The sequence below is a fragment of the Pelodiscus sinensis genome, chromosome 11, assembly GCF_052426305.1.
Source record: "Pelodiscus sinensis isolate ZL-2025 chromosome 11, ASM5242630v1, whole genome shotgun sequence".
Classification (NCBI taxonomy): domain Eukaryota; kingdom Metazoa; phylum Chordata; order Testudines; family Trionychidae; genus Pelodiscus; species Pelodiscus sinensis.
The window spans coordinates 19,403,336-19,417,684 of record NC_143062.1 but is presented as its reverse complement, the minus strand read 5'-3'; the positions used below and the strand labels follow the sequence as shown (position 1 = coordinate 19,417,684).

Below are 14,349 nucleotides of genomic sequence, written 5' to 3'. Positions count from 1 at the left end.
CCTGACAAGGCCCGCCAGGCCAGGGAAGGGCACGGGAAGCTGGCAAACAGGGGAGTTTCTGACACAGCCAGGACTTGGCACCACGACCCTGGCAATCCAGAAACACTGGTCTCTGTAGCGTGAGCCGTCGGGGAGCCTGCTGGGCTGCAGCATTACTAGAGCTGGGTGCTGTGTTAGCACCCCTGTGCCGACTGCCAGCCTGGGGCAAGTGACCTGCGCATGGGGCTGGGGGCTGCAGTGGCGCTGGTGCCCTCTAGAGAGGGCAGGCCTCCATGTCCCAATCCCCACCGCCCTGAGCCAACCAAGCAGTCCCCACGGCCCTAGGGCTAAAGCAGAGCCGCCCGTCAGGGACAAGGCCCCCATCTCCCTACTGGAATAAAGGCCGTTGCCAGTAGCGATGGGAGGCAGGCGCTCTCTACACATGGCTGCTCCCTGTGGCTGCAGCGTCTCAGCGCAGACGCCTGAGGGGCACCAGCCGCCCATGAAGAGCTGGGGGGCCCCTGGAGTGGAGTTTAATTTACCAGCCCACTGGAGCAGGGGCTGGAGGGGTGGCATTCAGAGCAGTGCAAAGGGCTGGCAAGGCTCATGGTGGGGAGGGGGGATGCTGGGCGGTTTCAATCTCGCCGTGAGGCTGGGCCTGTGGTAACTCAGCCAGGGATGCTGGGCCTCCCATGGGAGTGACTGGGGAAGGGCTGTGGCTTGCGACGACCGGCTGAGCACACTGGCCCCTTCTGGCCTTGAAGTCTATGAGCCTGTGCTAGCTGGGCTGGGGAAGCAATGGTAGGCCAGGGCTAGTGGAGTGTGGGGGGGAAATGGGTGGCCAGATCGGGGGGTAGCTCTGTGGTGAGGGTGTGTGTCAGAGGATAGCTATAGAGAGGGGCATGTGTGGGGCTAGACAGAGCAAGGTTATGGGGCTGGAGAGGGGGGCTATTCATGCACTCACCGTGGAGGAAGTGCCAGGCTAACGGGAGCCAGTAACGCTGCTCCTGGCAGGTCGCCTTTCCAGAGCTTGGACCCAGCTGGGTCATCACTCGGCACCGACCTAACAACATTCACAGCCACAGCCCAGCCTCGGCCTCTTCAGCTAAAGGCCTTGCAGAAGTAGGTTATTTTCCTCTGTGTAGGGTAGCTAGCTTGGAGGTGGGGGAAGCTCTCACGCCCACCTGCCTGTTTGTGACAATATTTGGCCTCTTGGCTTCTAGCCTCAGCTCAAGGCATGGCTGGTAGTCTAGTGGTTAGAGCTGGAGTGAGCTGTGAGTCAGGGGCTCGGGGGTCTCTCCCATTCTTGGAAGGGAGTGGGTTATAGTGGGAGAGGGGATGGACTAGGAGTGAGGGTTATAGTGGGAGAGGGGATGGACTAGGAGTGAGGGTTATAGTGGGAGAGGGGATGGACTAGGAGTGAGGGTGTGTAGGGCTATGTCTACACTGGTGGGTTCTTGAGCAAGAACACATCCACACTGCCATGTGCTTTTGCACAAGAGCGTCCATGGCAGTGTGGACACTCTCTTGCGCAAGAAAGCTTTGATGGCCATTTTAGCCATAGGGGTTTCTTGCGCAAGAAACCCCGGCTGCGCGTCCACACTGCCCTCTTGAGCAAGAGCTCCTGCGCAAGAGGGCTTACACCTGTTAGAAAAGAGTGCAGCTCTTGCGCAAGAAGCCCTCTCTTACCACGCCGTACTGTAAATCATCTTGTGCAAGAGCGAGCGGGCAGTGTGGACAGCCATTCTTGAGCAAGAACCCACCACTGTAGACATAGCCTAGGAGTCTAGTGGTTACAGACCACAGATCCAGGTGCATGGCCTGGGCAGAGCTGTGGTGGATGGTTTGGCATGTGTTCGAGATCTTAGATATGAGAGGAGCCAGTAGACACCAAGGATGAGCTCTGCCTCTAACCTTATTATACACAAAATAGTAAAGCGAAGCAATGCAAAGTTACATAGAGCTAGTCCAATAAATGGGTAGTTAGCATAGACAATGCCATAACACCTGCACCTATGACAATACACAAGATATTCAATGGTAAGGATATGAATATACACCTACTTATTTCAATAAATCGTGCGCAGTTCCACCGCTAACAAACCTACAATTGTCTGACGGGAGGTTGCAGCCTCGGTCTTTTCCCACGCAGAGAGGTGTCCACAATTCGGTTGCTGGTATGAACTGCTCCAGTGTCTAGTTGCAGTGGACAAGGTACGTGGAAATCCCTTGCCCAGTCGCTCCCACTGATTATCTCTTCTTCGCCTTTATCTTGACTAGGCTTGACTTGGTCACCCATGACTATGATTAACCACTCGTTGTTTAGAACGATGTCATTCTTTAACCTAAACGACACTACTGATTAACTTATCCATCACTATTTCCTTTTGTGACACGCTGCTTTTGTAAATTGTTTTGCGTCTTCGTGGCTAACGGCTTTAGGACTGCCAGGTCACGTCTTGTACTTATGCTTATCGGTTGGAATGTTCTGATCTAGTTCATTGTGTTTGCTCGTTGTGGTCAGGCTCTGCCCAACTCCCTTAAGCAGAGGAAGCCATATTCTCACATGTTTGCGTCAGGCCTTGCCTGCGTTCACGTATTGCACCAGACTATCGGAGGCTAAGCTTGCCTGCTCACATGACCACATTTCAGTCGAGACAGGGCTGTGCAAGTTTCTCCAGAGGGTTCCTTAATGTGTGTGCGTGTGATAGATAGGAGGAGTGCTGGCCAGCAGTCGGCGACAGAAGTGTTAAACTCAGGTAGCTGGCAGGGGTGTTGGCAGAGAGCCAGAAGAACCAATGGGCTACGGTTTTGAAATTTGAATGGCATAAGACACTTTGCCTGCTTTCTTTGTGGGGGCGTTAGGCCAGAAGTTGGAAAACAGCATGCTTTACACCTGATCAGGACTACCATGCCTCCAAGGAATTCAGGGCATGGAAGTGGACTGAACCAGGAAGGGACCAAGAGTAAATAAAGGGAAATATATCTTTAGTTGTGATAAGGCCATCTTTTTTTGTTTGGTTAAACTTCTCTGTGTGAATCTATGCCTTCCCTCGATCATTCACTATCTAAGACAGTGGTTACTGACCAATAGATCAGGATCTACTGATAGATCTTGGAGCCTTTGACAGGTGATCCTGACAGGTTTGGCCTGGACGCTAACAAGTGCTGGCTATCAAACCTGCCTTAGTCCCCTACACCACCACCCAGAAGCCACCTGTGGTAAGCGGTGTCCAGCTGGAGCCTGCATTCAGAACCCCCACCATTGTCCTGAACCTTTCCTGCACCCCAAACCCCTGCTCTAGTCCTGAATTCCCCTGCACCTCAACTCCCTCCCTCATGCTCAGCTCATAACCCCTCCCACATTCCAAATCCTTTAGCCCAAGATCAGAGTCTGCATCCCCCTCCCTGGAACTCCAGCCCTCTGCCCCAAACCTGATAAAAGTGAGTAAAGGTAGGGGAGGGAGGGAGGATGGAGTGGCAGGGGGTGGGGCCTCAGAGAAGGGGTGAGAAGGAGGTGAGGCAAAGGTGTTTGGGTTTGAGGTAGCTCCTGAATTGCACTTCAAAAAAGTGATCTCATGCTTAAAAAGATTGGGGACCACTGATCTAAGAGCATACCCAGAGATGTTCTCTGTATTTTAATTTGTTTTACTCAGTTGCTCTGTAACACCTAGCAACCGAATATGCTTTACCAAGTATTTCTTTTTGCTTAGTTAATAAAATCACCCTTTTTAAGGCGATGATTTGATTCGTGTGTTCTGGAAAGAAACAGGAGGTCTGTCTGGGTGTGTCTACACTGCACCCTTATCTCAAAATAAGCTACGCAATTTGAGCTATGCAAATTGCATAGCTTAATTCAAGTTCATTTCAGAATAGCTTATTTTGAAATTTGGCTTTCAAATTTCAAATTGGCCTTCACAGCACCAAATTTTGAAATAGAGCACTATTCCAAAATGTCCCTTAATTCTTGTAGAACGAGCTTTACTGGGCTGTTGGAATAGCGAGCCCATTATATTTTGAAATAATAGGTTTGCTCCAAAGATGTGGAATAGCTAGTTCGGGATATTTCGGGGACTTAGATGGTGGCCTGTAGTGAGCCCCTGCCTCTCAGCTCTTCCAAAAGGTCCAGGTAGCCAAAGAGACTTTTTCTGGTGGGCACAAGAAGGACTGGCATCCTCACAGACAGTTGGTAGTTCCAACTAAGTACAGGGAAAAGCTCTTGAACTAAGCCCACGATCACCCTAATGGCCATGCTGGGGTAAACAGAACCAAAGACTTGTTGGGAAAGTCATTCCACTGGGAGGTGATGGGCAAGGATGTGTCTAGGGTATTTCCAGTCTTTTGAGGAGTGCCAGTGAGTGGGAAAGCCCAAGACTGGGTCAAGGTACTTCTCCAGACATTCCCTATAATAGAGGTTCCATTCCAGCATGTGGGCTGTGGATATTCTGGGTTCTTTCCTTAAAAAGACACCCAGAAGAAAACAAAATATCCTGACTTTCATGGATTTTGCCACCCCATGGAAGCAGTAGCTCTAGGGAACACCACTGCCAAGAGCTTGTGCCAGGCACTAAGAGATATTTTTGCCAGGGTAGGTTGGCCCTCCAAGATCCTTATGGATTCAGGGACTAACGTCCAGGCTTGGACCATGGAACTTCTTTGGGAAGCTCCTGGAGTGAACCACTTGGTTGCTACCCCTTACCACCACCAGACAAATGGCCTGGTGGAGAGATTGAATGGAACTTTGGGAGCTATGATACACAAATTCTTAAATGAACACTCCAGTGATTGGGACCTGGTGTGCCTACAGAGCTGTACGCCAACCCTGTTTGGGATTCTCGCCCTTTGAACTTATTTATGGCCACGAGGTTAAGGGGCCATTGCAATTAGCAATGGGAAGGGGCTACCCCTTCATCAGGGACTAATATAGAGGCTTTTGTGGGCAACTTGCAGAACATCATCAGAACTCTTTAGCCCTTGCTCAAAAAACCTTACCGAATGCTCAGCAAGAGCAGAAGGCCTGGTATGATGAACATGCCAGACAGCCTTCCTTCAGGGTAGGGGAGCAAGTCATGGTCTTGAAGGTGCTCCAGGCCAATAAGATGGAAGCATCTTGGGAGACCGTTCACAGGCCGAGAGCACATAGGAGCGGTTAACTACCTCATAGTGTTCCCAGACCCTAACCTTAAACCTAAGGCAGGGGTGGACAATAAGTTTTGAGCAGGGGCCACTGCAAAAATTTTTGAAGTGGTCACGGGCCTCGAATGGGGGGAGCGGGGCCTTGAATGGGAGGGGAGGGGAAGGCGCAAGTCCCTTAAATAGAAGCAGATAAATGGGCTCACACTTGGCTCTCAGAGAGCACAGTAGCAGCAAGGGGTAGAGGTAACCCTCTCCGTGGGCTTCGGATATGAGCAGCGATAGCAGATCCAGGAGCTGTGCGCCAGCTTTGCACTGATGTTTTCAGCTAGCCCAGGCTGGACTGAATGGGCTTACCACTCCATTAATACAGGTGAAGCTCACCCACTCAGAGCCCAACCTTACTGGATGGTTCCTTCCGCCAAAGCTGCTGTAGAGAAGCTCGAGGACATGTTAGAGATGGGTGTAATTCACCCCTCTGAAAGTTCATGGGCCTTTCTGGTGGTCCTAGTCCCCAAACTGGATGGATAAATCCATTTTTGTGTGGACTATTGTAAGTTAAATGCTGTAACACACTCAGACAACTATCCAATGCCACGTACAGATGAGCTATTGGAGAAACTGGGATGCACCCAGTTCATCTTCACCCTAGACTTAACCAAGGGATACTGGCAAGTACCTCTGGATGAGTCAGCCAAGGAAAGATCAGCCTTCGTTACACACGTGGGGTTTTGTGAATTGAATGTTCTCGCTATGCACCCACAACCTTCCAAGGACTTTGTAGATAATTTGCTAGTGAGATTTGGCGAATGTGCAATGGCCTATCTGGACCATGTGGCTGTATTCTGTGATTCATGGACAGACCATCTAGAACACTCCAAGCTGTCTTCCACCACATAAGGGAGGTCATGCTGACTGTTAGGGCTAGGAAATGTCAATAGGCCTAACTGGGTAACTTACATGGGACATCAGGTGGGTCAAGGGACTATCAGCCCTCTACAGGCTAAAGTAGAGGCTATCCAAAACTGGTTTGTCCCGCAATCAAAGGAACAGGTCTAAACCTTAGGCTTGGCAAAATATTACAGGCGATTTGTATGGCACTACAGTGAGATCGCCGCACCACTGACAGAGCTAACCAGAAAGACACACCAAATGCAGTTAAGTGGACTGAGAAGTATCACGAAGCTTATAAGCAGCTTAAGGCTGCTCTTATGTCTAACCCTATCCTAAGGGCCCCAGACTACAACAAATCTTTCTTCATCACCACTGACGCGTCAGAGTGTGGTGGGGGGCAGTTTTGATGCAAACTGGGCCAGATCAACAAGTCCACCCTGTTGAAAAATTCAGTAAAAAAACTCTTGGAGAGGGAAAGCCACTGGTCTGTTTCCAAGAAGGAATACTACACCATTGTATATGCTCTAGAGAAGCTACGACCATATATTTGGGAACAACACTTTCATCTGCAGACTGACTATTCTGCTCTGCAGTGGCTTCACTCGGTAAAAGAGATTAAAAGAAACTTCTTTGGTGGTTTGGCTCTTCAAGACTTTGACTTTGACATACAACACATCTCAGGAGCTTCTAACAAAGCAATGGATGCACTCTTCCATGAAGGTTTCGCAGATTAAGCCAGTTAAAACTCTCCCTATTGTATTCCATGCATTTGGGGCATTATGTTTAATCTTTGTGTATTCAGTAATAAATGTAGTGTGTCCATGTACATTATTAACTATATTTTATTCTAGACCTCAGTGGGGGCCAGCCTGTCCAGCATCATCTGTGACTTGGAGTGTGTGTGTGATGGATCTGAGAAGCGCTGACCAGCACTTGGCAACTAAAGGGCTAAACTCAGGTAGCTAGCAGAGGGATTGGCAGAGAGCCAGAAGAACCAATGGGATTACAGTGCTGAAATTTGAATTGTATAAGATACCTTGCCGGCTTTCTTTGTGGGTGAGTTAACACACAAGTTGGAAAATAGCATGCTTTAAACCCAGGCAGGACTACCATGCCTCCAAGGAATTTGGGGCATGGAAGTAGACTGACCCCGGAAGGGACCATGAGTAAATAAAGGGAAAAAGTTCAGTGTTTTAATTTGGTTTACTCAGTTGCTCTGTAACACCTAGCAACCAAGTATGCTTTACCATGTATTTCTTTTGTTATTGTTAATAAAATCACCCTTTTTAAGGAGATTTGGTTCTTATGTCCTGGAAAGAAACAGGAGGTCTGAGTGTGTGTCTGCCTAGCCTGAGTATGTCTACACTACCACCCTAGTTTGAACTAGGGTGGTTAACGTAGGCAACTGAAGTTGCAAATGAAGCCCGGGATTTGAATTTCCCGGGCTTCATTTGCATCTTGCCGGGCGCCGCCATTTTTAAAGCCCCGCTAGTTCGGACTCCATGCCCGCGGCTACACGCGGCACGGAGTAGGTAGTTCGGATTAGGCTTCCTATTCTGAACTACCGGTACACCTCATTCCACGGGGAGTAATGGTAGTTCGGAATAGAAAGCCTAATCCGAACTACCTACTCCGTGCCGCGTGTAGCCGCGGGCATGGAGTCCGAACTAGCGGGGCTTTAAAAATGGCGGCGCCCGGCAAGATGCAAATGAAGCCCGGGAAATTCAAATCCCGGGCTTCATTTGCAACTTCGGTTTCCTACATTAACCACCCTAGTTGGAACTAGGGTGGTAGTGTAGACATACCCCGAGAGGCCAGCTATCAAAGCCAGTTTGTTTTTTCGTTCTTTTTTCAAACTCTCTTGTGGCAGAGGAGCTTGGGGTATCCCTGTGGTATCCCCAGGTGCTTTCTTCCTGGGTTCAAGAAAAAAGGGGTTTGTTTCTCTTGGTGGCGGCAGCTACCCCCCAAAGTCAGTAAATCTGTGACGCTGGGGAGTTTTTGTAAGGAGAGGCAAGGTATTTAAGGTCTACTGTGGGCCCCCGTCTTCTGCATTCGGAGTGCCAAAGTGGGGAACAACCCTGACAATGACCAATGTAAGTGTGACTCAGTTTCCCTTTGTCTGTCTAACTATAGGGGTAACATTACTTGTCCTGGTACAGGGGGATCAGCGTTGGGTCTGGCTAAGTCAGGCTCTGGTGAGATTAATATGCCAGCCAGCACTGACAGCATCAGCAGACATGACTGCAAGGGCCAATGCTGTCCCGTTAAGCCCCACTGACCAGCAGCTGGGCAGAGATGGGTGGGTAAGACTTGCGGGCTGTACAGTGTGGTTGTCAAGGTTCAGTCTGGGACACCCAGCAACAGAGACACCTCAGTGACATCCTGCCTTGCTGAGCTCTGCAGGAACTAGCTTCTGTGCTAGAATTAGCAATGCAGCCATGGTAGCACCTGCAGCAGCTCTGAGTGCAAACCTGTCTCCCCCTGGGATGTACCCAGCATGGCTACCCCACGCCCCAGCTTGTGTTAGCTCACTGGCTCAATGTGTTGGAGCAGTAAGCAGGACTCACATCTGGTTTTAACCACACAGTCAGCTTATTGGGGATTTCGTTCCCCATCTGGTATCAGAGGACGTCGGTTTTAACAGTGCTGCTGCTCCTCCTTCAACGTGGCCTCCTGCACACCATGCCCAGCAATGATGCAATGCCCAGGATTCCAGGACCACGTGTGGCCACCAGAGTTGGCCTAGGTGAGCTGTGATGTCACCCCAGCCCCAAGTGCGGATGTACCCAGCTGCTGCAAGCTGAGAGGGTGCCCCGCTAGCATGTCAGTTGGCAAAGCTGCGTTGCTCCGGGCTGTGACATGTCCCCAGCTGTGTGACAGAGCTCTGCCCACCTAGCCCCTGGGGCAGCCTCAGCTAGGGTGATGGACGCATGCTTGTTGGTAGCTCACCTGAGCTTGGCTTGACCATGCTGTCCTAATAGTCTGCCCAGGGGCTTTGCCATGGAACTAATAAACCCTGGCTTGCTCTCACCGGGATACACTGTGTCCCTGCAGTGCCACCCTGGGTGCCCAGCTCCCAGAAGGGTTTATCTGTGCTGTGGAGAGCACATGGTGTGATCCAGGCAGCTGGAGCCAGGCTTGGAGCTGAAGAGCTCACCCTTGGGGGTACCTAAGTGGTGGGCCTGGAAGAAGGGTGGGGATCTTGCTGTGAGATGTGGAAAGGTCAGGGTGGTTTGTGCCCTGTCAACTGGGGCCATCCCTTGAGAGAGGAAGTGGCAGGGTGGTGGCACTGACCTTGTAAAGTGTGTGTGTGTTTGGGGGGGTTAGCAGCCTCCCTCTATGATGGGTTTTCAAGCGCAGCGGGGAGTAGGAAAGGGGAGATCAGAACCCACCAGTTCCTAGCCCAAAGCCCCTTCCCCTCAGCAGGGGTTGGGTGAGCCGCAGGCCATAGGCCGGTGCGATGGGGCTGAGAGTCATGCGGCAGGCACAGCTGCAGAGAATTGCATTAATTCTGTTACAGCACAGAAGGAGATGAATTATTAACGATCCCGGCAGCGTAACGAGCTGGTGGGAGCGACTCAAGGAGCTTGGAGCCGACATGCGGGATTGCTATATCCTTCAGATGGCAGCTCCAACCCCTGCTCCTCAGCCACAGGCTCCCTCCATGCACCGCACACGGGAGCCCTAACCTGGCCCCTGATGGGCCACGCCCCTGAGCATTTTACTGGCATCCCTGCTCAGCACCGAGCTGAGACCTGTCACCTCACACCCCTGCCAGGTGCCGTGAGTGTGGGGACAAGACAGGGCCAGTCTGCTGGCATGCAGGTGAAGGGAGCCCCCCACCTTGCCAGGGTGAGCAGTGCAGCCTGGCGGATGGAGGCCAAAGAGACAGCAGGCTCTGGAGCCCCTGCCTGCCTAAGCCAGCTTGTCTCCCACCTTGGGCCTTGCTCTGCTAGACGTCCCCCTCCCGCAGAGAGGAAAGAACCCCCATGACTCATTGCCCCCGTTCTTTATACTCTCACCCTTCTGTCTGCGCTTCCTGAGTTGACCGTGGCAGCACGCTCCTGTTCGCACAGCAGCTGCTAGTCAGCCACAATCTTCCTTTTACACAGAGGCTGAATTTTTAACATTGAGGCTGGAGCCAATGCAAAAGTGATGCTGTGCAAACTGCACCTGCAGCCCCTGCTATCCCAGACCTGGACACTCCTGCCCCTCAGTCCTGACCCACAGCCCCCTGCAATCCCTGTTCTGGACTCCCCCCTCCCTACCTCTGCAGATGCCCTTTTATCCTGCCCAGATATAAAAGGCACTAGCTCCCCACATACACAGGCAGCCACATCAGCAGCAGTTCGGAGTCTCTCCAGCAGGGGGCAGGCTGTGCCCAATTCTCTGGTCTCACAAACTCAGCCAGGTCAGTAGGGAATGGTTAGTGAGATGAGTTTTATTGCCCAGTCAGGCCAGCTCCTTAGGGGCCCGAGTCACTGAGTCCTTTCCAAAAACGGCCTTGATCCTTCCAGCTTGACAGGGCCCTCAGGACTCCTGCACCACAGACTGGCCTCACAGCTGTGAGGTTTGTTCCCGTGCCCTTGGGCAGTGAGGAGGGGATCTCTCCCTCTCCCCAGCTCTGGGCAAACAACCCTGTAAACATCTGAACCGCCCTCCTCCACCCCCCAAACCCAGCATGATTGCTTTGGTCACTACCCACTGGGTGCCCCCTCTCACCCTATGGAAGCCCCACCCAGACCAACACTGGGGTGGGGTCACTGGGAAGCAGGGGTGGGGGAAATTCATGGCTAGAAATGCCCCTTAGCACCTATCTGCTCTGAGGGGGGAGGGGCATCCATATTTAGGGGCAGGAGTTGACAATTAAGACAATAGACACAAAACTTGATTATGGGCTGCTAGACTAACCCAGGGCTGAAGCAGAAAGAGGGGCCCCCAGAAGCAGCATGGCAGGGGAGAGAACCCCTCTCCCCCAACCAGGGAGAAAGGAGTCATGGTTAAGCCTGGGGGAAGCAGCAGCTTTTTGGGGGCACAGAATGTAGTGGCAAGGTGTGTAGGGACAGTGCCCCCAGAGTTGAGGGGTACCTGGACTGGAGGGTCAAGGGGGACAGCACCCCCAGGTCCACTGATGAAGGAGGGAGATCAAAGGGGGCAACTACCCTGGGACCCGGATATTCAAAAGGGCCCACTACTTCCCTCCAGGCAGTACTGAGGACTGGCTGAGAGGAGGAGGGGGAAGGGGAGTGGCCGTGTGACACAGAGGGCTGGCTGCCCCAGCTCTGCCCCCTTCAGGCACACAGAGCTGCCCCTCCCTTTCCAGGGGCCTGGCAATTCTGTCAGCCCCACTGAACACCCTACATGGTGCAGGGGAGGACCTGGCTGAATAGTGCCCCCTGGCACTTGATGGGTATAATGCAATTGGTAGCAGAGTAAGTGGGATGGCAGGGGGCAGCAAAGCTTAGCCTCTGAGATCAGCTTCCCCCTGGCAGAGGAAGAGGGACTGCACCTGTAGGCTGTATGATGCTATGGCACAGGTGGGACTTCTCTGTAGTGATGAACTGTCTCTGTGACTCTGGACTGGCCACTTTGCATCACTGCCCACTGGGGGGAAAGTGCTGATCATATCTGTGGTCTAAGGAGCTCAGGGAAAGGGTCTGCCAAGCCTGCTGCCTGGGCCTCACCAGCGATTCTCCCTGGGCACGTCGCTCCCGGAGAAGAGAAGAGTCTCTCCAGGGGTCTGACTGCAGCTGGCCAGGCGGAAGGTGCTCACAGGGGAAGCAGGGGGACTGAGGCCATGGAGTTGCTGAGGCCATCTGGCTGCCTGGGGGGAAGCGTGGCTCTGGCACATCAATGGGGTCACTGCCAAAAGACTGCGTAAAGGCTGGGCCGTAACACAGCCCTGTTAATCCATGACATGTGCATAGACAGTCCCTGGTGGTGGCAGAAGGAATTACACCGCTTGATGCATGTAGTGGTGGAAGGAACTGCACCTCCCCCAAAAGCTGGGTGACTCTGAGGCTAAGCAGGACTCCGATAGCTGAGATGGTGGGGTGGGAGAAGAGAAAGAAGCTGGAACATCTCCTCTAAACAAAGGGTTAAAAGTGGGCTGTGCATGCCCTTAAAGTGACAGTGTGCCGTCTGCATCCGACACATTGTGGGGCAGTTCTCTGTCCGGGGTGGCGGAGGAGAAGCAGAATGCAGCAGGGGGTGGGGCCTATTCAATTTCCAGGATGAGGTCGTCTCCCTCTAGGTGCATGTCGGGTTTGACGTGGATCTTTTTGATGGTGCCGGCCACAGGGGAATTGACCACCGTCTCCATCTTCATGGCACTGAGCACGCAGAGGGGCTTCCCCTTTTCAACCGTTGCCCCCTCCTTCACCTTGATGTCGATGACCTTGCCAGGCATGGGGGCCCCGATCTGGCCCTTGACGTCCTTCAGCGCCTTGGGGTGGAAATGCATCTCCTGCGGGTGGGCCAGAGAGACACAGTCAGGCACCACTACTCACACAACGAGGCCTTAGCTCAGGCCAGACCCGTGTGCCCAGCCCGCAAGGTCAGGCCCAATGGGTGACCAGCCCGATATCACCCCCAGGCACCTTCATGGCTTGTGTGTCTTTGACCAGGATGGAGCGCAGCTGGCCGTTGAGTTCGAAGAAGACCTCGCGTTGGCCAGCCCGGTTCAGGTCTCCCAGCGCGAGGGCTTTGATGTGCAGAGTCTTTCCACGTTCCAGCTCCACCTGCAGGGGGAGACAGAGAGCGGGGAGGCCCCGGAGCTTCCTGAGTCTGCAGAGAGTCAGTCACTCGCTCTGGGGGACTGACATGGTGACGCTTTCCTGGGTCCCAGAGTGGGAGCCACCCCACCCGGAGCTCCTCCCAGTGTCCCACTGGTCCAAAAGGCCCCCCAACACAGTCTCCTCTTAACCCTATTCCCAGCTCCCCACAGACCCCAACCTCCCACTTCAAACTTCTCCTCTCACTCCCTCGACTCCTACTCCCAGGTCCACCCAGAGCACACAGCCCCCATACAGCCCCCCGGGCCTGGCCCGACTCTCTGTCTCCCTCACCTCAAACTCCTCGGCGATCTTGGGCCCCTCCAGGAAGAGGCGGGTGTTGAGGCACTCGACGGGGCCAAAGGTGGCCGTGAACTCCTTGAACTCGTCGAACACTTTGGGGTACATGGCGGCCGAGAGCACGTCCTCAGGGGTGATCTCGTCCTCCTGGTGCCGTGTGCGCAGGTCCTTCTCCAGCTGCTGGAAGTCCAGGGGGGGCAGCGAGGCCCCTGGGCGCCCCTCAATGCGGGGCAGGTCCTTCAGCACCTGAGGGGAGAGCATCAGAATCCCATGCTGGGGGGGCTGGAGCAATGGGAGCCCCCTCCTGCTAGGGAAGGGGATACCCCCCCATAGCTCCGCCCTGTGGTCCCCATGGCTCACCTTGGAGTGGAAGGGCCCAGAGAGCTCCCAGCACAGGAACCTGATCTAGCCCTGCCCCCCACAGCCCCACCCCACCCATTGCCCAGCCGCACCTTGGAGCGGAAGGGCTCAGGGAAGCCACCGTAGGGGATCCCGATGTAGCCCTGCAGGAACTCCACCAGGGAGCGCGGGAAGGAGAGCTCGTCTGCCATGGCCTCCACCTCCTGCCGCGACAGGTTGTTCTGCACCATGAACTGTGCCAGGTCCCCCACGATCTTCGATGACGGTGTCACCTGCACAGGCAGGAGATGGGTCAGTGCGGGCAGGACCCCCGTCCTGGGGCCAGTCAGATCTGGTGCCCCCAGGTGGGGAAAAGCCCCATGTCCCATTTCCCACCCTCCCGGGCCAGCCAGCCCCCCTCCCCCCCGCACAGGGCTGGCGGCCCCCTGAGGTCTGTGCTCTGACCTTGATGAGATCCCCCAGAAGCTTGTTGGCTTCTACATAGGCCTTCTTGACCTCCTTGAACTTGTTGCCCAGCCCCATGCTGTGGGCCTGGAAGTGCAGGTTGGTGTACTGCCCCCCGGGGATCTCGTTCTCATACACGTCGGCGTTGCCCGACTTCATGGTGGCCGTGCAGTCGAAGGCGGCGTAAAGGCCCCGCGCCATCTCCCAGTACTCGCTGTAGTCAAACACCTTCTCCATCTGGATGCCTGAGACAGGGGAAAGGGAGGAGATGGGGCTGGGCTGGGCTGGGGTGCAGGGGTTGGACTTGGCTCATGCTGGTGTGTGGGACAGAGACGGGCTCTGGGACTATCCGCCACCCTGAGATCTTGGCTCCGCAGAGCATGGACTTCCGTTGCTGGATCCGCTCACGTATCCGGGCAGAGTTCCAACGGGCAGCGTCTGCTGGATCTCTCTCGACCTTCGGGGG

At 53.9% G+C, this 14,349-nt stretch overlaps 1 protein-coding gene across 13 annotated transcripts in view; it reads right to left on the bottom strand.

The window, feature by feature from the left end:
• Positions 1 to 10,427: 10,427 nt before the first annotated feature.
• Positions 10,428 to 14,349, bottom strand: part of PC (pyruvate carboxylase) — a 241,752-nt gene continuing 237,830 nt past the window's right edge. For all 13 annotated transcript variants that reach the window (XM_075939025.2, XM_075939017.2, XM_075939019.2 and 10 more), the window contains 5 exons: positions 13,884 to 14,128; positions 13,532 to 13,711; positions 13,074 to 13,325; positions 12,606 to 12,746; positions 10,428 to 12,472 (listed from right to left, as the gene is read on the bottom strand). In XM_075939025.2, the coding sequence (XP_075795140.1) occupies positions 12,224 to 12,472; positions 12,606 to 12,746; positions 13,074 to 13,325; positions 13,532 to 13,711; positions 13,884 to 14,128 (1,067 nt within the window). In that variant the 3' untranslated portion in view covers positions 10,428 to 12,223. The remainder of the gene's footprint in view (positions 12,473 to 12,605; positions 12,747 to 13,073; positions 13,326 to 13,531; positions 13,712 to 13,883; positions 14,129 to 14,349) is intronic.